General features: G+C 40.1%; 1 protein-coding gene across 3 annotated transcripts in view; it reads left to right on the top strand.

Moving 5' to 3' along the window:
• LOC123514652 (anaphase-promoting complex subunit 4-like) overlaps positions 1-15533 on the top strand; it is a 43403-nt gene extending 27870 nt beyond the window's left edge. For all 3 annotated transcript variants that reach the window (XM_045272675.1, XM_045272676.1, XM_045272674.1), the window contains 2 exons: positions 13057-13187; positions 13474-15533. In XM_045272675.1, coding sequence (XP_045128610.1) covers positions 13057-13187; positions 13474-15450 — 2108 coding nt within the window. In that variant the 3' untranslated portion in view covers positions 15451-15533. The remainder of the gene's footprint in view (positions 1-13056; positions 13188-13473) is intronic.
• The last annotated feature ends 8414 nt before the right edge of the window (positions 15534-23947 follow it).

Raw genomic sequence — 23947 nt, 5'->3', positions numbered from 1 at the left:
ATCTTGACTTGAGTTTCCATGGTAAGGGAGAAATTAGTACATGGTCATTGGCAGTAGTGGCTAGTTGTTCATATTAGCAGAGCTTGGCAAGCACTCTCAAAATTAAGTTCTGCTCAAGCTCCTCCACTCTTTCAGACCAGACCCTTCTGCTACTACTTATCCGCTCATTTTGTGGAGTTACCAAAGTGCTCGCGCTCTCTGCTTGCACTCTCACTATCGCTCAGGCTTCCACTCCCCACTCCCACGTATGCTCTCCACTCTCACCTGTGCTCTTTGCTCACACTTGCACTCTCTGCTTGCACTGGCGCTCTCCTCTCCCATCCTATACTTGCGCTCAAGCTTGCACTCTCTGCTTGCACTTCCCGTATACGCTCTCCACTCGCATATATGCAGTCATAGCAGAGAGTTTGGGTGCAAGATCTAAACAACTGTGATCTTTTAAGACATTTAAATGGTACATGACTTCCCTTATTTGCCAAGTGATTTTCCTTTAAGCTTGATGACCTCCAAACGTGCTGGGATGCTTCTTAACAGTTTTTCTATTTGAGTGGGAATAATATTATCCCAAATATCTTGCATTTATATTTTTAGCTTTGCTACAGTTGAAGCATCATGATACTGAAGCTGTTTTTAATGATATGCCACGTCAGGTCTGGTGAATTCCCAGGACACTTTTTGAAGTATTTTCACCAGTCCTCTAACCACTGGGTAACAGACCAAGCTATGTGAGCAGGAGCTCCGTCTTGCATAAACCAACTATAGTCTGACCAGCCTTAATTTACGGCCATGGGGGGCGAGCGTCTCTGTACAGTGTTGCCACGTTTTCACTACTGTTCTGTTAATCTCTCTCTCTCTCTCTCTCTCTCTCTCTCTCTCTCTCTCTCTCTCTCTCTCTCTCTCTCTCTCTCTCTCTCTCTCTCTCTCTCTCTCTCTCTCTCTCTCTCTCTCTCTCTCTCTCTCTCTCTCTCTCTCTCTCTCTCTCACTAAAGAATCAAAGGTAAGCAGAGAGTCATTTATAATTGTATATATATATTTTTATATATATATATATATATATATATATATATATATATATATATATATATATATATATATATATATATATATATATATATATATATATATATATATATATATATATATATATATATATATATATATATATATATATATATATATATATATATATATATATATATATAAAAATATATATATATATAAATGACTCTGCTTACCTTGATTCTTTAGTGAGAGAGAGAGAGAGAGAGAGAGAGAGAGAGAGAGAGAGAGAGAGAGAGAGAGATTAACAGAACAGTAGTGAAAACGTGGCAACACTGTACAGAGACGCCGCCCCCATGGCCGTAAATTAAGGCTGGTCAGACTATAGTTGGTTTATGCAAGACGGAGCTCCTGCTCACATAGCTCTCTCACTAAAGAATCAAAGGTAAGCAGAGAGTCATTTATAATTGTATATATATATTTTATATATATATATATATATATATATATATATATATATATATATATATATATATATATATATATATATATATATATATATATATATATATATATATATATATATATATATATATATATATATATATATATATATATATATATATATATATATATATAAGTGAGTGGCACGAGGTCAGTCACGTCGCCACCACAATGTGTCAAGGCCACCAGTGGGTGTGGAAGAGTTGCCGCTCACAAGTGAAAAATGCTTCTTTTTTTTCACTTAGGTATTGGCATATACCTACTATTTTGTAAAAATAGAAACTACACATTAGCTTGGCTTACGAATTATGAATGCGATTATGCCTCACCCTTGAAATTACTGTAAAAGCCAGTAAATGTGAGCATTTTATCTTATAATTATAGCAACATCTGGTACTACAAGGTGAGGCTATTCGGCCTGGCCAGGTTGGGTTCATCAGTATTGCCACCACTCACAAGACTTCTACTATTTTTTTTTTTACTTTGGATAATAGATTATTTCTTTTTTCCATGCTATCTTATATCTGTAACGCTGATATTATTACACACCCTAAACATACGCTAAGTACCATTATAAGTTACTACAGTTGATATCAGCAACACTGTTGAATATGTATGCCATGTTTGTATGGTACTATATAGTTTTTTATGCATATGATGGTTACTGTTGATTCAGCCATCTATATACACAAGTCGAAATTTTATACATCTGAATTGATGGTACTTGCGATGCCTTGTACACCAATAACTTCCATTTCACATCGCATTTTTTGGAAACGTGGCAGCACTGTAGAGTTCCCTTCGCCCCCCCATAGCCGTAAATTAAGCTCGGTCAGACTATAGCATTACACTTTTAAAAACTTTCAGCCAGGTTATCACACACTAACTCAAAATAACTGTGCTGATTTATACTCATTTTTTTTCAAAAACACTGAAGTGCCAACTCCACCAAACGCAAAGCAACTCCACAGCATAACACTTGAAGCATACTTTACCACTTTAACTGTATAGCAGGGGTCATTGGGGTCATACCCGGTGAGGTGCCTTACACGCTTGGATCTGCAGTCTTAAGACACCACAAATGTTGACTCATCACTTCACAAGACTTGGTACTTACCTTCTAGGGTCCAATCCCTATATTTCTTACAAAAAGCTGTGAGATCATGCATGTTTTTCACACTTGGCGAGGAAAGAACTTTGACACAGCAAATATGATATTGTAAATCTTTGAGTAAATGATCAGAGATACATCTTACAGACACATCCTGAAGCAGTGAATGATTACTTTTCTTTAGTTTACTAGCTCTGAGTGTTCGATTTTTATCCAACTGCCTCCTAATGACCTTAGAAGTATGAGGTGATAACTTCCTTGGCCGACCAGATTGAGGCTTGGGGTAGGAATGGTGTCACTTTCCCCATCTTGAGATTTCTTAGTCCACTTTTGAACTTGCCCCACTCCCATTACCACACGAGTTGCTATATCTCTACAATTATAGCCCTCCTTATTGAGGGTTTTAATAGCAACAATTGTGTTTTCCTAGCTCTTTACCACTTCCCATTTCATGTCTGGGGGATCCACACACACAGCTTTACTAAACAAGAGCATCTTTATCTGTCTTTACCATATTGAGATATTGCAAAACACAAAGATTTTTTTTTTCCAACACTTTGTTTTCCCTTGGCCAGTGCCCTTGTAATGTAAAAAAAAAAAAAAAAAAAAAAAAAAAACAATTGTGTTTCTTCCTAGCTCTTTACCACCACCACAAAAAATGTGCAATCAGCATGATATATGCTTGCACACTGACACCACATGGGCCTGGGAGCAACTCAACAGAGTTGCCAAGTTGTGTATATTGTCTGCTAAGTAGTGGTTCAAACCATGCTATTGAAAGAGAGTGAAAAGTTTGGTTGCAGATTAGGTATTTTTCGTGTTTTGAGTATACCAAAAAGTGTGGGCAGTCTGTAATTTTGTGCCTAGACTTTCAACTGTGACTGTATGTGTGTATATATATATATATATATATATATATATATATATATATATATATATATATATATATATATATATATATATATATACAGTAAAGTCCCGGGTTACGTCGGTTTCGAGTTACGTCAAACTCGTAGTTACGTCAGGCAATTCAAGATTAAAAAAATTGAAAATTTATAAATCGTAAAGCACGGGATTTATTGTTATTGTTGGGGGTTACCCGTCACACCGCCCGCCTCACGCTTGAATATAATAACACCCTGCCTCAGCTCCACCACACCGTCGCCCCTGGAAAGAGTGTTATCCTACTTCTGCGTTTACTGACTCAAGTTCTTAGTATCTTGCTCAATGGCACCAAAGAGAAAACTCCTTAGTGACAGCAGTATTGCTAAGAAAAGGAAAACCATTATGCTACAAGAAAAAGAGGACGTAATTAAAGACATGAGAAGGGAGGCAGCAGCTGTGTGTGAGGGAGTGAAGAAGAAAATGGGAAGCCCGTTACCATGACAACGGGGAGGTTGACGACCTTAAGGGTTCGCGCACCCATCACAACAATAACAACTCCGGAGCCTTCGCCTGGGCCACACGACACTCGCAGCTGACTTGCACCGTCTGCGCCTGTCTGCTGATCCCTATTGCCTTTTCCTATTGCATTTCCTGCCCCGCTGCCCACGCTTCTACTCCCACCGCACTGCACTACGCTCCCAGCTGTCTGCCCTGGGCGTCACAACATTCGATCTGCCCACCCTTCTGGCGGCCTCAGGGCCACCCCTCTCGGCAACCTGCAGTTCTTCGCATTCGTGGCCCTAATCAACAACAAAAACAAACTTGTGTTTCATATTCCTATGTAGTTGTAAATAATATAACAATATAACCTTTAACTTACCTGAATGACCATAAACAATGATTGGTTGAACACTTGATAATATGCTTTGAAATGTACGGAAACTTGAGTTACGTACAAAATCAACTTACGTCGTGTTTCAGGAACGTAACTCTGACGTAAACCGAGACCTTACTGTATATATATATATATATATATATATATATATATATATATATATATATATATATATATATATATATATATATATACACACACTCAACCCTCGAAACAACGGACCCCCCATCAACAGATTTCGGAAACTACGGACAAATTCTGGAGTCTGGTTTAATCTACGGACGAATATTAAAATGTGCGCGATTGTCCGTTCCCAGCAAATTATTGTCCGGTAGGTGGCGGGTCGGTCGCGTCATCAGCTGTTGGCCGCCATGTTTTATCTTCAGTCCGTGCTCATGTCATCTATTTCAGGTTATTTGTTGTACTTAATGCTTTGTAATACTGCTTGAATGATTTTTAATGATTACACAGTATTTTACGTACATTTTATACAGTTTTTTATGTACTTTTGCAAAGAACGGACTTTTGCAATCTACGGACAGGGTCGTGTACGCATTTGTCCGTTGTTTTGAGGGTCGAGTGTATATATATATATATATATATATATATATATATATATATATATATATATATATATATATATATAGGAATACTCCACTTAATGAAGAGGATAGGGGGTGTCAAAGCTGTTCGTAGAGCCAAAATTCGTTAAGCGGACATAATTTTCCCATAGGAAATAATGGAAAAAGGGGGATGCGTTCTAGGCTGGTCCCCAACATACCACATGGGTTAAAAAAAAAATTATATATTTTTCTATTAGCTTTTTACAAACCTTGCCCCCAAGAAAGGATTGTTTTGTAATGCATAAAGTGAAATCTTACATGGAATACCAAAAAATAAAGCAGAGATGAGATCGACCACAGACGAAGCGGGAGACTCACGGCGACTCGGCCGCTTCTTCTTGTGACCCTTTTAGCTTGTGTGTTGTCTTTCACCACGATATTTATGTTTCCACTCCTCTATTGCCTGCTATAATGGATATCATATCATAGTATTCATATACGTTCATGCCACGAGGATAACCTCGACTCTGTGGCACTGAGTGATAGTGAATTATTAATGAAATACCGCGATATTTCAGTAGTAATTCACTATCACTCAGTGCTACGGAGTCGAGGTTATCCTCATGGCATGAGCGTATATGAATACTAAGAAATGATATCCATTATAGCAGGCAATAGAGGAGTGGAAACATAAATTTGATATCGTGGTGAAAGAGAACACGCAGGCTAAAAGGGTCACAAGAAGAAGCAGCTGAGTTGCCGTGAGTCTCCGCTTCGTCTGTGGCCGATCTCATCTCCGCTTTATTATTTGGTATTCCATGTAAGATTTCACTTTATGCATTATAAAACAATCTTTCTTGGGGGCAAGGTTTGTAAAAAGCTAATAGAAATGTTGTTTTGTGAACATAAATGCATATATAAGACAGTAACACCACCTCTAGAGTTGGTGTTTCCAGCAACCTTAGAGCAACCTGATAGCAACCTTGTCACTGTTCCTCCAAGCATTCATGGAAGCCATTTTGCGGCAGGAGGTTGCTCTGACATTGTTAAAGAATCTTGGATCTAGCTCCAGGAGCGCTAGAGAGAGAGGTGCGGAGCCAGCCAATCACAGGGAAGCTGCCGTGTTCGATCCTTCACCTGGCAAATTAAAACCCAGAAAATTCTATAAAATGGATGTGGTTGTACGTTATGTGGATTTTTGGTCTAACTTTATATAGTACGTTAAACCGGAAATTCGTTAGACGAACGTTTGTTAAGTGGAGTATTACTAATGTGTATATATATATATATATATATATATATATATATATATATATATATATATATATATATATATATATATATATATATATATATATACATACAGTAAGTCCTCATTATACGGTAGTTCTTTAACTGGTAAATTCACAATTACGGTATTTGGAAATTACTACCCTTGATTCAATATATGGTAAGAAAAATTCACAGATACGGTATCCACTCATGTCATCCGAGAGGGCCCAGTGCAGGGGAGCAGGGGTGATGACGTCATCCACGCCACACCTCCCTGCCACTCACAGTACTGACTTCAACTCGATCACCCTTGGAGCATATGTATTATCTCTTCCTCTCCCCCCTTTTCTTTAACTGCATTACATATTACTTACATGCATTACTATTTATATGAATAAATGCAATATTAAAGGGTCTATTGTAAGCACAAATATATTCATAATAATTATGGCAAACATTGAAAGCCTACTACCAGCGGTGAACCATGCAGCAACTGATAAAGGCCACAGATGGGCCTGGCAAGCCCACTATCAGAGAATGGTGGAAGTCGTATAACATCAAGCACGCCTTAGATAACATCAAGTCATCTTGGGACAAAGTGAAGACGTCTACCATGAACTTGGCATGAAATAAAGTATGGCCAGAATGCGCGCATGGCTTCCCAGGCTTTGCTGAAGACGACATCGGTGCGATCAGAAATGACAGTAAATCTGTGCCATAGGGCTGGCTTTGATGAAGTTGATGATGATGTTCAAGATCTTTTGGAAAGCCATGCTGAACCTCTCTCAAATGATGAACTTATAGAGCTAGACAAGGCATCACAGGAGACAGAAAAAGAGGGAGAATAGGAAGAAGAGCCTGTGCGTGGCCTGGACATCAAAACTCTTAGAGAATGTCTCGGTGGTATTGAAAAAGCTCTGTAAACCCTGAAGGAATGTGATCCAAATCCTGCCAGGAGTAGCAAAGTGGCTCATGACGTAGAGAAAAGTGTCAAGATTTATCAAGAAATCTGTGATGAAAAAACAAGAAAACCCAAACACTCCTCCATCTACTTGTTTTTCATGCCAGTCAGACCTGCCGTCAGTCCCTGTCACACCTGCCGACCCTGCTACAGCTGGCCCTTCCACATCTGCTGCCAACGGTTCTACAGCTGGCGCTTCCTCCATATCCTCTTTCTTCAGACCAGTGAAACGTGCCAACCCTGCTACAGCTGGCCTTTCCTCCATATCCTCTTTCTTCAAACCAGTGAAACGTGCTGACCCTGCTACAGGTGACCCTTCCACATCTGCTTCCGACAGTGCATACGACGACGTCTTATCCTCGTCTGCACATTCAGTGGAAAATGAGTGAGGGCTGAAATCCCACGGTATTTCATTAGTAATTCACTATCACTCAGTGCTACAGAGTCGAGGTTATCCTCATGGCATGAGTATATATGAATACTAAGATATGATATCCATTATAGCAGGCAATAGAGGAGTGGAAACATAAATATCGTGGTGAAAGCAACATGCAAGCTAAAAGGGTCACAAGAAGAAGAAGAAGCGGCCGAATCGCCGTGAGTCTCTGCTTTGTCTGTGGCCGATTTCATCTCAGCTTTATTTTTTTGGTATTCCATGTAAGATTTCACTTTATGCATTACAAAACAATCCTTTCTTGGGGGCAAGGTTTGTAAAAAGCTTATAGAAATGTTTTGTGAACATAAATGCATATATAAGACAGTAACACCACCTGGAGAGGTGGTGTTCCCAGCAACCTCATAGCAACCTCGTTACCGTCTCTCCAAGCGTTCTTGGATGCCATTTCATGGCAGGAGGTTGTTCTGACGTTGTTAAAGTTTCTTGGATCCAGCTCCTGGCAGTCAATGAGCACTTTTAGGTGGGCTACCAACCTCCACCCGCCAACAGCAACGAATCTTTGTGGATGCTATTTTACGAAGGTTGGTATGTGAGCAGGAAGTTGCTATAGAGGTTGTTTGTACCAACATAGACAACAACCTGCTTCTTGGCTCCGGCCCCAGAGCTCCCACCTATCGGCCAGCTGCGGACCTCTCTGGCGCTCAGTTTGAAATTGCGTCTTGCGCTCAGTTTGAAAATGTGGTTGGGCCAAATCGCATATAAGCAAACCAATCGCACAAATTAAATAAATTATTATATTCTTTTGGTCGTGTTATAACAAAAACGTGTAAATCAAACACGCATAAATCAAGTTACAGTAAAACCTCAGCTCACGACCATAATTCGTTCCTAAGTCCTGTTTGTCACCCGATTTGTTCGTCCCCTGAATCAATTTTTCCCATAAGAATGTATTGAAATACCATTAATCCGTTCCAGACCAAAAAAAAAATCATACTTTTGTCCATAAAACCCATTCAAAATAGACCTTTAATGTATGCATGACATGAACAAAATAATTATATAGAGTCTAAAGTGTTTTACTTACCTAAATGCTATCAAAATGATAATAAAATGGATAAAAAAGAAAGTGTTATTTACTTGAGAGATTGGACGATGATGGCATGATGGAATGGAGGAGAGGAGGATGGGGAGGAAGACAGACAAGATCCGAGAAGACAGTCATGAGAGAGGACTTTGGATGTGCGCAGCGTGCCAGAGCAACACAACAGCTGTGTAGCTTCACAAGTCAGTGCCGCTATGTGGGGCCCTTATTATAGTGAACATTGGCCTGGGAAACATGGAAAGATTGCCAGTCTTCGTCTCTGCCTTGGAAGACCCTTGCCTGCTGGGGATTGACTTCCTCACACGTGTGGGAGCAAGTTTGGACTTCCAAGAAGGGAAGTTAAAGGTACATGGCCAGGAAGTTCCTTTGATCCTCGGAGGTGATGCTCAGTGTGAGAGGAGCGGGCAGTAGGGTGGTGTTCCTTGCCAGGTGAGCGAGGAAACAGCTGCGATGGATGTGCCACAATCTGCAGTACCTGGACATGGCCAGGATGATGACAGCAATGCTAAGAGCCACCAGAGCAGCGAGGATAACGCCGAGGAAGCTACAGTAAAGCACGCTGGTAACATCACCATGCCCAGGAAAAACAGGAGAAAATCGTGGTGGCTCGGAGATTATGTTATGTAATATTTTTTGTATGTTCCTGTTTCTATTTATTTTTTGTGCTTATGTTTTGTTTTGTTGTGTGATAGCCGGGTTAACTATCACACAAACGGCTCGCCGGCACCGCGTTCGTCCACCGAAATATCATTCGTCCCTGGGTTGATATATTGACAAATTTTTTGGTCGTCTCCCGAATTGTTCGTCCTTAGAGACGTTCGTCAAGCAAGGTTTTACTGTACCTGTATATATATATATGTATATAATATATATATATATATATATATATATATATATATATATATATATATATATATATATATATACAGTAAGGTCTCGGTTTACGTCAGAGTTACGTTCCTGAAACATGATGTAAGTCGATTTTGTACGTTACTTGAGTTTCTGTACATTTCAAAGCATATTATCGAGTTTTCAACCAATCATTGTTTATGGTCATTCAGGTAAGTTAAAGGTTATATTGTTATATTATTTACAACTATGTAGGAATATGAAACACAAGCTTGATTTTGTTGTTGATTAGGGCCACGAACGCGAAGGACTGCAGGTTGCCGAGAGGGGTGGACGCCTGAGGCCGCCAGGAGGGTGGGCAGGTCGAATGTTGTGATGCCCAGGGGGGACAGCCTTATAGTGGACTGACATAACTACGAGTTTGACGTAATTCGAGACCGACGTAACCCGGGACTTTACTGTATATATATATATATATATATATATATATATATATATATATATATATATATATATATATATATATACAGTGGTGCCTTGGAATACGAACTTCATCCGTTCAATATTTTGTTCTTACTGCAAAACGTTCTTACTCCAAAGCATTAAAATACATGTATTCTTATGGAAGAAATTATAATTCGTTCCAAACCACCTCTCAAGACCAAAAAAAGTTCTATTTTTCACCTAATTTCTAACTTTTTGAATACTATTAATATATATATATATATATATATATATATATATATATATATATATATATATATATATATATATATATATATATATATATATATATATATATATATATATATATATATATATATATATATATATATATATATATATATATATATATATATATATATATACTACTACTACTATTATGCTATAACTATAAGAGATAGGAAAATAAAGCAGAAAAGTAAGCAAAATGTAATATAATGAAAATTCAACTTCTCTTGGTCAGAAACAAGCGTCACCACATCCTCATGTGACTCCATCTAGCCAGCACCGCACACTCTTATATAAGCCAATAAGTTTTTCTTTGATATACTGCATTCATTATGGAAAATAAATCGGAAGTAAGCAAATTATAATGTGAAAATTCAACTTGCGGTCAGAAACAAGCATCAACACATCCTCCTCAGCTGACTCCATCAAGCCAGCACTACGCACTCTTATCTAAACCAATAACAATTCCAATATTGTCATTCATCATAATATGTTTCTGAACTGCTTACTTATCCATGGAAATACATGTATATCTTACATGTATTTATGTATTTAAGAAATACATAAAAAATTATCAAATACAGCATACTGACATAAATGCTCTCACCATCCTCATGCTTGGTGCCCTCACACCTACACAAACATATCCTTGTAAAAGCTGATACATGATTGGCTAAGTGTCCACAATCTTGAAAACAATGGGCCAATGACAGGCCTTGATATATGACAGATAGCCTCAAGCATAAACAAACTGTGCGCATAAAGGAGCGCGACTTCTGAAAAAGCACCAAGATCATGCCTGACAGGCCTCTAACGTAAGAGCCACGATCGTGCCTGATGGGCTATAAGGGTTAAGGCTTTTAATTCATGAGCTGGATACTCTTTCTTCCCCTCGGATCTTCTAGAATCTTCCATATGTCTGTCTGTATATCTCGTGACCATGTGTGCTGTTACGTTTGGCAACTCAGCACACTCGCCTGCAGGGCGTAACCTTCATTACCCGACCATGCCAGTGTCCATTGGAGTTTTGCAGAGAGAAGAGGTATATATCATTGTGAGAGCGCGGCCTCTAGTATAGAGTGTAAAAATCCATGGTACAAATATATACCGAGTCACAGACCAGTAATTTTTTTTCCCTTCTATCGTGTATTGGTACACCAGTGTGCCAGGCATGGGCTGTAGCATATGATGATATATTCTTGATACTATCAACAGTACCTGAGTAAGGTAATAACTTAGTTCCAAGTGGAATGAAAAACAGAAAAGGAGAAGAGATTGTAAAACCTGAAAGTGTCATTGAGTACAATAAAGCAAAAAAAAATGTTGATGTTGCTGATCAACTCAATTCCTACTACTTGCCACTCTACAGATCAAGGAAGTGGTACAAGAAGCTGGCTTTGGAAATGATTGCTTGGATATCAGTGACAAATGCTCAAATTCTATACAATAAATACTGCTCAGCAAAACAAGTAAACCTAAAAACCTTCATAGAATCAGTAATTCTCTCTCTTACTAAAAACATTCCTGAGGAAATTACAAAACCAGGGAAGAGGACCTCTGATATATTGGGTGCAAGAAAAGAATATACCTTACAGGAAGCAGATGGACCAATGAAAAATACAAGGAAGCGATGCAGAGGATGCTATGAGAAAATCTCACTGTCTGAGGGATACAAGGTGGCCACAAACAAGTCTAGGAGAGTATCCACCTATTACAATGAATGTGAGGGTCAACCACTCCTTTGCATTTCATGTTTCAACGAAAAACATGACTTGTGTAATTAGTGATCAACATTATGATGATCTAATATTCCATTATTTTCTTATATTGATTGTATTTTTGAAGTAATATGTCACCAAACATTACTTGTTATTCAGAAGCCTATTTTTTCTTTCAACAAATGAAATTATTGTCTTATCATTTTTATCTTATTTTCCAGTACCTTAGCAATGCATCTGCAGTCATAATAAATACAAATTTATACACAAATTGTTTACATATTCAAGTTTATAATAGTTTTTAGAAAGTGATATTCGGGCCTCAGATGTACCAATACGCAACAAGTGAAACATTTGCTCGGTACACTGGTGGCCCGATACGCGGTTAACGTGTTAATAACTAAAAACACTTAATATTATTATCCGGCACTACAAAATAACAACTAGACAACTGCAAACAACACTCCTGAGGCATTGAGGCAGCGTGGTGTCCCATCATGCAGTCAGCTGATCGTGCAGTGCTGCGTGCAATCTGTTGACCGCGTTTGTTATTGTTCGTACTCCAGAGCAAAGTTCGTCCTCCAATGCAAAAAAAAAACACAATTTTTTGTTCATAATCCAAGTTGTTTGTATTCAAAAGCATTCGTACTCCAAGGTATCACTGTATATGTATATTTATTTATTTATTCATTTATTTATTTATTCATTCATTCATTCATTCATTTATTCATTCATTCATTTATACATAAAATGGTAAAATCCAACTGACCTTTATTTTGACCTTGAATAAACACCACCTCCCACATAAGCAACAAGATCAGAACTGTGTGATGAACAGTCTTTCTCTTTCTCTCCCTTGTCCTGTTTCTTTTCTCACACAAGTGTAGCTGTGTGCATCAGCAAAACACTACATCACTGTAACTGTGGAGTTTACAGTTCCATTCAAAGACTTTATTTCATGAATGAAAGGATAGCTGCTGACACTAACCATTAGCATAATTGATAATAGTATCAAATAAAATATACAGGTATAAATACTTGAAGTGTTCTTTATTCTTCATGTTACAGGAGAAGTGGTGCTAGTGGATATTGAGGACAGCAGTGCTATCCACCGGCTGAACATGAGTGTTGAGGTGACAGCACTCAGTTGGGCAGCACATGTGCCTGAGGAACCCACCAAGGAGGAGACCATGTTCACTGTGAGTTAGGAGAAGAAATGAGAGATTTAAGTCTCAAATGAAATCTTAATGTATTTGGTCCTTATCTTGATGCCTAGTAAGTAGCTGAACAAACAAACACCTGGAAGTAGAATTAAGTTCTTATGTTAAATAATGGGGACAAAAAGTATAGGGAAGGAGAGGTTCAAGTCATAGTAGAGATCTTTATATGTTTGGTTACTGGAGAGTAGGTTTGTACTAGATATTCTCTCATTTATCTTATACTGCATGGTTTAGATGCATTCTTACAAAATTTGTGTTTTCCCAGGACATGTCCGATAATTACCTCCCACCACTGCCATCACTTTCCAAGACATACACAGGGGGCAGTGGGGAGGAACAGGAGGAAGGTTGGCATGAAGGACGGCTCCTCCGGGACCAAAACTGCTTAACTCTTCTCACCGTGGGCACTGCTACTGCTGCCATCCATCTGTATGCCTTTGGCCTCTTCCATTGTGCCACTGTGGAGTTAAGTGAGACTGTGCCTGGGGCAGGACCAGTGCTAGATGCTACTCCTTCCCATGACCTGCACCTGCTCAGCTGTCTGGTAGAGAGGGAGACAGGATCTGGTCGGGAGTTGGTTCATGCCACAGTGGAGACGCTAGTGCTGGCCTGTCGCCACCAAGAGCTGCACGCTCTGGCTCGTCGCTATGGCCAGATCCTCGGCCTGATGAGTTATGCTAACCATACCCTCACACTGCTGGAGGAGGCCTGGGAGAGCATTCTGCTGGAGCTGGACCACAAGCTGGCCGACTATGCCCGCACTGTGCCGGAAGGAGGTGTTGCTGCAGATTTCCTCGAGCTTTTAGTGTTTGGTCGCACCTCATCAGAGTTTGAGGTGTTCTTGTCCAATGAGCTGACGGAGAAAGGTCTCAAGAAGCTGGGCCACTCTATTGAGCTGAGCTATTCTAACATTCAGAAGCTGGTGCTGCGGAATGTGCAGGCGGTGGGTCAGGCACTGGTGCACCAACTGAGTGCACTGATGGGCCTGGCACGATGCCACGGTCGCTTTGGGGTGCTTGGGGTGGAGGAGGAGTCAGTTGGCCGGGCAGTGCAGGAGGCCGGTGCCTTTGTGCTCAAGGCAGTAGAGCTGCAGCAGGTGATAGATGCAGCCATGACCACCTTCAAGGCCTTCCTGCGCTGGTTGTATGTGGTGGTCCAGCGTGCCCGTGCCGAGTCTGTGCCTGAGGACATGACTCGTGGCACCCAACAAGATCTCACTTACATAGCAGAGTTCCTGCATGACGGCCTGGAAGACACCCCTGCTGGTTCTTCCAGTGGTGCCCAGGGGGAGAGGCGGCCAAGGTTCCGCCTGGAGCGTGTTGGTCAGTACTTGAAGGATGCCCCACTGTCCTGTCCCCCAGAGTCTGGGCCCAATCCTTGGGTGGCCTTCTTGGAGAAGCATCCAACCTTGGCCAATCACCCTTTGATTTTTCCTCATCACCGTGACCGTTCACTTGTGCAGGAACTTAACAGCATGGCAGGTGTGCTGGAAAGTATGGCTAGTCAGCCAGCACAAGTCATCAGTGAGGCCATTACTGTGGCCTCCTGGGTGCCCTTGGTGAAGGTTACAGAGGGCACGACAGTGAGTGTGAGTCAGATGAGCTGTCCGAAGGATTCTGCTGTTTACACTGTTGTGTTGCCTTGCTCTGGCCAGTCTCTGCTGTATTTGGCTCGCTGGTCTACCAAACCGGAGGTATTGGTTCATGCTTCAGCAGGGCCTGGACCTGCCCACCATGTTGAGGCCATGCCTTTTGTGTTCTCACGGCTGGATGGAGCACGAAGCACCTCTCAGGACCAGGCCCCTACCACCTCTATTCTGAAGTTAATGGGAGCACAGTTCTATACTGAAGAAACTCTATCTGTGCTGGCACAGGACCCCAATGACCCACGTACAGCTCTTTTCATCCAGCTTTGGGTGGTGGCTGCAGCAGGGGAGCTCAGGCCCCTGGCTTTGTATGGGGGCCATTCACTGGCAGAAGCTAATCTGACGCCCTGTGATGCTGGGACACTTGTTGATGCCAGTGGTTTCAGGCGGCTGGAGGGTGGCCCACTCACCACATTAGCTGTGTCTGGGTCCCGGAAGGTGGCTCTTCTGCTCTCTGAGAACAGACGGCGGGTGAGGCTATTTGAAATGGAAGTGGATGAGGATGATGAAGATGATGAGGATGAGGACACTGCAGCTCAACATGAGTCCATAATAAATGCCTCTGGTGCCTCAGATGATCAGGCTGATACCTTATAATGTAAAGAAGGGACAAGCAAGTTGTATGTTTATAAGTTTCCACTGCTTTAATGGACAATTTTTCATTAAATGATTAGACAGTAGTGCCTTTGTAAATTATAACACTTGAATGAGAGTACACAGTTGAGAGATTAGGCAGCAAGCTGAGCCACACAAAGCTGCTGGAAAATAATATAATCAGTAATTGTCCTCCTGAACACTGAGGGAAGAGAGCAATTAAGGTGAGTTATTTATAATAAGTAGAGAGATGTGTTAAAATATGAAGTAACTGTGTCAGGTAAAAGGGAATTCATGGAAGTATCTGATCAAAGTGTGTCAAGGAGGAATGTTGATGGTAAAAGATATACTTCTAAATGCATGTAGACAAGTAGTATTAATTGAATTCACCTACTAATGCAATAAATGACAATCGGGTATATAATTGTATGAAGAGGAAGCCAAGAAAGATTTCTGGTCACATTTATAAATGGAAATATTGTGTGGAGAAGCAAAGAAAGAATATATGTTAGTCCACTTAAAGAGAAAATAAGAGTATGCTTTTGCTTCAGTTTGATCAAAGATTATTCAAGGGTATTCCCCAGCACAAGATTGATAAGACTGGTTTTTATCATGCCATACAGGAAAGTGAAACAACAAATCCAACTTTAGTTAGCAAGTACTTAGCAACCAGTAATGAGCAAGATATTTTGTAATCTTTGACCGATTCACTTCTTGAAAGTAACTTAGGTTTCATCAAATCACCAATTGTTAGACACAATGCATAAAACAATACAGTTATGGCAGGTGAGCAATGATAATGATCTTTATATTGATTATTATGAAATACATAATCTTAAACTTGACAAAATCCTGGAGTTGTATCCAGATTAGGAATGAATCAATGTTGTGGTACTGAAGGGTTCATGCACTGACTTAGCAAACAATCTTTGTTCCTTTTGAACTCCTGCACCCAATAACTGGATTAACCATTTAAATCATGATAACACTTTTGAATTAGAACCTACTGATAGCACTCCAGATATTAGTGAATGCAGTATTTGGTTGGAAGTGCATAGAGAGTCCAGTATTACAGGTACTGCATATTCATTTCCCTCTTAATTTATTATGTAGTGAAGGAACAATCAAAATCACCTTATCTTCCGTTGGGCATTGTGAGCAGCGAGGACACATAGATAGACTGGATTGGACTGATAAATGTATCTTTAGATACGGTTTTTAAAGGATAATTTTTAGTACATTTTGAGGGATTTAAAATTTTTTTTTTTTATATGTCTAATTGGGATATAACAAAATTCCTTTTGTCACTAAAATAATGAAATGGATGATAACTTGTGAAACACCACTTAATAACTTCCATTAAAGCCTATTAAATACACACTACTCTCAGTGAAATATTGCAAGAATCGCAAAAAAAAAAAAAAAGAAAACCTTGAAAACCCCCTCAGTATTTCCCAACAAAGATTACAAAAAAAAAAAAAAAAAACGGATAAGATATAGAAACTTTTGAGAACAAGGCCCACAGTTGTTACGTGAGATGTGTGAGGGCCGCCCACGTGTTTATAATATGTAACCTTGGGTGGGAATTCAACCAGGTGGTGACAAGGGAACAGCGAATGGTGTGCTTTCCACTGCGCAGAAGGGAAAAACCAATGTATGACTCATGTTTTGCCAATGGATAAAGAAAGGTAAGGTCATGAGTACTAGGCCTATTATTAATAATGGTGTAGCCCTGATTTTGCAGGGAATGTATCTTAAAGGCGGGTTCACACGTGGCAATTTGCGACTGAAATTTTACGTTGGTAGAGTTTTGGACTCACCCTTCTAGTCGGAAAGTGTCACAGATAGCGACTGAAAAGTATCGACTAGTTGGCGCCTTGGTGGGAAGTAAATGCAAGCAAACAGCTACCTGCTAAGATGTCTTCCTCCAGTGACGATGCTGAGGCGGCGGTGGCTTTTTTTTGGGGGGGGAGGGCGAGGTTGGGGGCTTACCGGAAGAGTCAACAGAAAAGGAAATGCCTGTGGATACGTCCCTGGCTAAGTAGAAGGAAAGAAAAGAGTGTTTAGCACACACTAATCTTAATAAGACTATGCACAATTGCGATCAAATTAAATCCTGATGAGTCTTCATTCCTCACCTCCAACAACAGTTCCTGGAGAGTGGCAGCTACTTCGTGGAACGACGATTTTTTTCATTTTTTTATTTATACCATGTGGGCTTTTCACGGGAATTTATGGGCTAAAGGGGATACTTTTTGGGTACCCCTTTCTCAAAGCCCACCCACTAGGAAACCGTTGCCCCGAGTGAGGAAGCCCAACCTACATTCGGACCGTGGACAGGATTCGAACCCGTGCGCTTGGAGACCACGCGGATCCCAAAGCACGCATGGTTCCACTGTACCACGGCGGGCCCCTCTTTTTTTTTTTCCACTATAATTATATTATGGGGTCCTAGATGTGTTCTTTTTCCTTCGTTAACTCTAACATCTTCTCTGTACCTGTGGAGACCATATTTTTAAAGCTTACTCCGTGACGTCACGACGTAGATAAAGTCGCAAATCGACTTGCAAGACTAACATGGTCTTGTTTTGCTACTTAATGCTTTCTCCAGTCCCTAGGCATCGATTTTGAGTCGAAAACTATCCACGTAAAATTTCAGTCTCAAATTGACACGCATGAACCCGCCTTAACTCGTGTAAAGCCAAAGAATGAAGAAAAGTAAGGATATATGTATGCACTAAATTGTTATTCATAAAATTACTGGAAACAGCCGGAGAGGAAAAAAGGGAAAGCGAGGAAGAGGAAGACACACCCAAGGACTGACACCTTGACAAGGTGCTGGAGCATGAAGTGAAAAAAAAAAAAAGACCGTAATTCATCACTGCCAAGGAGCTGAAGGAAGCACACCCCGATGTATTGGGAGAGACCTGTATCATATCTATCTGTCTGTGTGTCTGTCTATCTATCTATCTATCTATCTATCTATTTATTTATCTCTCTCTCTCTCTCTTATATATATATATATATATATATATATATATATATATATATATATATATATATATATATATATATATATATATATATATATATATATATATATATATATATATATATATATATATATATATATATATATATATATATATTACGTAGCCGTGGGAGAGGGTGGCAGCAGCAGAGTAATCTTTATGGCCACCCTAAACCCGGTTTCCTCCACTGGCCCTCATAGCAACCCGTCCTTGCCGTCATCCGTCCTTCACGGCGATCTGATGGTGTGAAGGTTAGTTGTACGGAGTTGGGCAGGGTGGTGTAGCGATGTCTAGAATCGCCAAGCCGGCTGTCTGGTCCTCGATGCAGTCGTCAATCTGGCTTATTGTTATAATAATAATGATGATAATAATAATAATAATAATAATAATAACAATAATAATAATAATTATTATTATTATTATTTTCCAAATAATCCCTTTAAAACAAAATGCAGCAGCGCAAACCACAGATTACTACATCTGTAGCGGTATTAAGTCCCTTAAACGATGTACCTTTGATCAGCCCAAAACATTTAATCAGTTAACTTTTATATATTCTTCACCCTCCTCCATTTTATTTATTTATTTACTTTTTTCTTTTAGAGAGAGAGAGAGAGAGAGAGAGAGAGAGAGATATTCGTCACCCTCCCTAAGGGAGCGGTGACGCGGGCCTTTGCACATTGGTGGCCAGCAGCTGAATTATCGTGTGATAATATCAATGCTGGATGTGGTGTTCCTCTGTCCAGCGGAGTCTCACTGACACAACAATGATGCGTGTGAGATACACCGATGAAGAAACTAGAACACCACATCCAGAAGCCGCTTTGCTGCAACTGCCATTAATTGTATCTTGATAAACCCTCAGAATAACTCAGCCCAGCCGAGCACCTCGGCTGTCTCTCATAAATTTACGCTAAATGAATCAAAATAAACACATTCTTCCACCTTTTACAATTTCCACAAATGAAAAATAAACAACACTAACTGTTGGATACATAAAGTATCAATGAAAAATAAAAGGATTATTTATGATAGAGTTTTTAGAGGCCTTTTACGTAATTGTGACACTTAAAGAACCGAAACTTTTCTCCTTGGTGCAATATATACGTTTTCCTCTCAAGTTACTAGCCTGACTAAACTAGTTGATTCGCTCAGCATAAGGGCGGGTTCACACGTATCAATTTGCGACTGTGATTGCAAGTCAGTAGAGTTTCCGAACTGAACTGACTAGTGACTGGAAAATCCAATCGCAAAACAAGACCAACATGTTGGTCTTGTTCAGTCGACTGGATTGCTGAGGGAAAAAGAACACATCTGGGACCACAGAAATGAATTATGCAGTAAAAAAAAAAGCTTGCACAAATCATCGTTCAACGACGTAACTGCCACTCTCCAGGAACTGTTTCCCTCAATGTAGGGTGTTGTTGGGGTCAGGATTGAATACTTGTCAGAATTTGATTTGATCCCAATTGTGCATAGTGTTCTTAAGATTAGTGTGACTGTGAAGTAGACGAGAAGACACTTCTTTTTTTCCTTCTACATAGCCAGGGACGTATCCACAGGCATTTTCTTTTCTGTTGACTCTTTCGGTACGCAAAAAGCAGAGCAACCACCGCTTCAGCATTGTCACTGGAGGAAGATATCTTGGCGGTTAGCTGTTTGTTTACATTCACTTCCCGCCAAGTCGATACTTTCCAGTTGCAATGTGTGACGTTTTCCGACTAGAAGGACTCAGTCGATACTTCTAGCGACTTGCAATTTCATTCGCAAATTGGCACGTGTGAACCCGCCTTAATAATATATATATATATATATATATATATATATATATATATATATATATATATATATATATATATATATATATATATATATATATCATGTGAAAAGAGGAATTTATTTCGAATAGTTTAAAACAAACACATTAAAAACAAAAAATAATAAATAAAGCGTCGCATGCGGAGAAAAAACGTGAGATTTTCAACATACGCGTAAGACACGCTAAAAAGGTAAAGGCGGGTTCACACGTGCCAATTTGCGAACGAAATTGCAATTCGCTAGAAGTATCGACTGAGTCCTTCTAGTCGGAAAACGTATCGACTAGTTGGTGCCTTGGCTGGAAGTGAATGTAAACAAACAGCTACCTGCCAAGATGTCTTCCTTCAGTGACGATGCTGAAGAGCAACATGTTGGTCTTGTTTTGCAACTGTTTTCTTCAGTCGCTAGGCACTGATATTTAGTTGAAATATCAGTGCCTATATACCGACTTGCAATTTCAGTCGAAAATTAGAACGTGTGAACCCACCTTAAGACTTGACACGTATGGAAGAGTCCTTTTAAGATAATCGAGTCAATAGTTACACAAGCATCGCATTATTTTCATCCTCTTCACCTTACTCCCTCAACATTATTGACATCATCATTTGAGTTAATTTGAAGATAAAGACAATCTTTTTTCATTCATCTATAGGTGAATTAAGCTGTGTTTGAGTGGGTCAAGCCACTGATTTTGGGCGTCTTGTTGGCCTATTGGCGGGAGTCTGTGTTGCTGAGTAACATCTGCCAGGTGTATTCTGAAACACTTCTATGCATCACCTACACTGCATTCAAAAAGCTCTCTATAGTTGTTTTTAGGCTTTTAAAACGCGTACACACTTGTTGCATTTCCACCTATCGTTTCATCGTTGCGTACCACCCAGTGATACGAAACGATGTAACAATGTATTGTAACCACTTTTTTTTTTTTTTTTTTTTTTTTACGTAGGGAAGAGGGCCAGCCAAGGGCAAAAAAAAAGAAAGTTAGAAAAAAGCCCACTTGAGCGCTGGCTCTCCAAAGAGTAGAAAAAGTGCCAAAACCGTCAGCCAGAATTAGGGGAGCAAATGCCTCGATACCTCCCTCTTAAAAGAAGACAAGTTGTAGGAATTTGGAAATACAGATGCAGGGAGGGAGTTCCAGAGTTTACCAGTGAAAGGGATGAATGATTGAGCGTACTGGTTAACTCTTGCATTAGAGAGTTGGACAGAATAGGGATGAGAGGAAGAAGAAAGCCTTGTGCAGCGTGGCCGCAGGAGGAGGGAGGCATGCAGTTAGCAAGATCAGTAGAACAGTTACCATGAAAATAGCGATAAAATATAGAAAGGGATGCAACATTTCGGCGGTGAGAAAGAGACTGAAGACAGTTAGTCAGAGGAGGGAGTTGATGAGACGAAGAGCTTTCGATTCCACCCTATCAAGCAAAGCTGTGTGACTGGAACCCCCAAACATGCGAAGAGTACTCCATACAGGGACGGATAAGGCCCTTATACAGAGTAAGCAGTTGGAGGGCGAGAAAACTGGCGGAGACGCCTCAGAACACCTAACTTCATAGAAGCTGTTTTAGCAAGAGATGAGATGTGAAGTTTCCAGTTAAGATTATGAGCAAAGGACAGACCGAGGATATTCATTGTGGAAGAGGAAGACAGTTGAGTGTCATTGAAGAAGAGGGGATAGTTGTCTGGAAGGTTGTGTCGAGTTGATAGATGGAGGAATTGAGTTTTGAGGCATTGAAAACTACTAGATTTTCTCTGCCCCAATCGGAAATTTTAGAAAGATCGGAAGTCAGGCGTTCCGTGGCGTCCCCGCGTGATCTGTTAATTTCCTGAAGGGTTGGACGTCTCTGAAAGAACGTGGAAAGATGTAGGGTGGTATCATCAGCGTAGGAGTGGATAGGGCAAGAAGTTTGGTTAAGAAGGTCATTAATGAATAATAGAAAGAGAGTGGGTGACAGGACAGAACCCTGAGGAACACCACTATTAATAGGTTTAGGAGAAGAACAGTAGCCGTCTACCACAGCAGCAATAGAGCGGTCGGAAAGGAAACATGAGATAAAGTTGCAGAGAGAAGGATAGAAGCCGTAAGAGGGCAGTTTTGAAATCAAAGCTTTATGCCAGACTCTATCAAAAGCTTTTGATATGTCTAACGCAACAGCAAAAGTTTCACCGAAATCTCTAAAAGAGGATGACCAAGACTCAGTAAGGAAAGCCAGAAGATCACCAGTAGAGCGACCTTGACGGAAGCCATACTGGCGATCAGACAGAAGATTGTGAAGTGACAGATGTTTGAGAATCTTCCTATTCAGGATAGATTAAAAAACTTTAGACAAGCAAGAGATTAAAGCTATAGGACGGTAGTTTGAGGGGTTAGAACGGTCACCCTTTTTAGGAACAGGCTGAATGTAGGCGAACTTCCAGCAGGAAGGAAAGGTAGAAGTCGATAGACAAAGTTGGAAGAGTTTGGCCAGGCAAGGTGCAAGCACAGCTGCTCAAACACGACAGCCAAATACCGAATCTCTAGAACTGTGAATCTCCTAGTTCTATACAAGGATTTTTGTATTTTTTCCATAACTACTGATATTAAACTTGAGGATTATATAATGTAAAAAAAAAAAAAAAAAAAAGAATGGAAGAAAAACGGACGCACAATATTTATATGTTAAGGATAATATTGAGTGGAAAATAGGGATGCTGCAGTTCCACAGTGCCTATACACAAACCACCAATGGTGGCATTTGAAAACAATCACGGTGAAATAGCAAAGCTTCTCAGAATACTGACTGCTTTTGGTCTGCTTTCTTTCAGTGGTCTGTGTTATATGGTTGTATGTTTAGTTCCAATAAAATACGAGTACGCAAGTCTCTTCTCCCTTCGGCAAGATATAACATTATGTTCCACTGAAGTACAATATTAAGTAATCTACATTTATTGATTTATTGCCTTGTGTCGAATTACCAAAATGAAGATCATGTACTCTTGCTCGAACTGAAAGGATGATTGATGACCAAGACCGAATCACGGACACACTCGCAGAGAATGAGAGTTGCCGGCTTGACCAGACTTTGCTTCAGTAGATCTTATCTATGACAATTTTAACACCGTTCAAACGAATATGCGAAGAGGATAAAGCTGTCATAACTGTATCCAAGAGCCACTGTAACAGACTTAGGGTAAAATAGCCACTAATGTGGTAAGCAAAGTAAAAGACGAGTTTGGGCAATCGCTGTAAGACCATTCTGCTGAAATGCTTATCCACACCTCCACTGTTTTCGAAAGACTGTAGCCAAATTACACACATATTTAAAAGTGTCTTGACGATTTTAGAGACAAATTAACGACACATCCACATTTCTAACAACAGGTACACTCTTTTTGTAGTCTTTGAAAATATAGTGAGAGAAAAAACGTTTGGTTCTGAACACTGGTTTGCACGTGCCGTCAGTGGTCATCTCATTGATCCTTGAGCCTGTGGTGGATGGTTTCTCTTATCCCGGGGCACAGAGCCATTCTGGTATCTGGTTTTTAACATTGTACTTTACTCATGTTTCCACAAATACCAAAATTAACTGACTCCGAGGAAGGATGAACAGCGTGCAGACTATACTCAGTCTGGATTCGAAGAGTGATCGCGGATTCGTAGCCAGCCACTGCACCTT

This window comes from Portunus trituberculatus, chromosome 38 (genome assembly GCF_017591435.1).
Source record: "Portunus trituberculatus isolate SZX2019 chromosome 38, ASM1759143v1, whole genome shotgun sequence".
Classification (NCBI taxonomy): domain Eukaryota; kingdom Metazoa; phylum Arthropoda; class Malacostraca; order Decapoda; family Portunidae; genus Portunus; species Portunus trituberculatus.
Note: the sequence above shows the minus strand (reverse complement) of the source record. Positions and strands in the feature narration are given on the sequence as shown.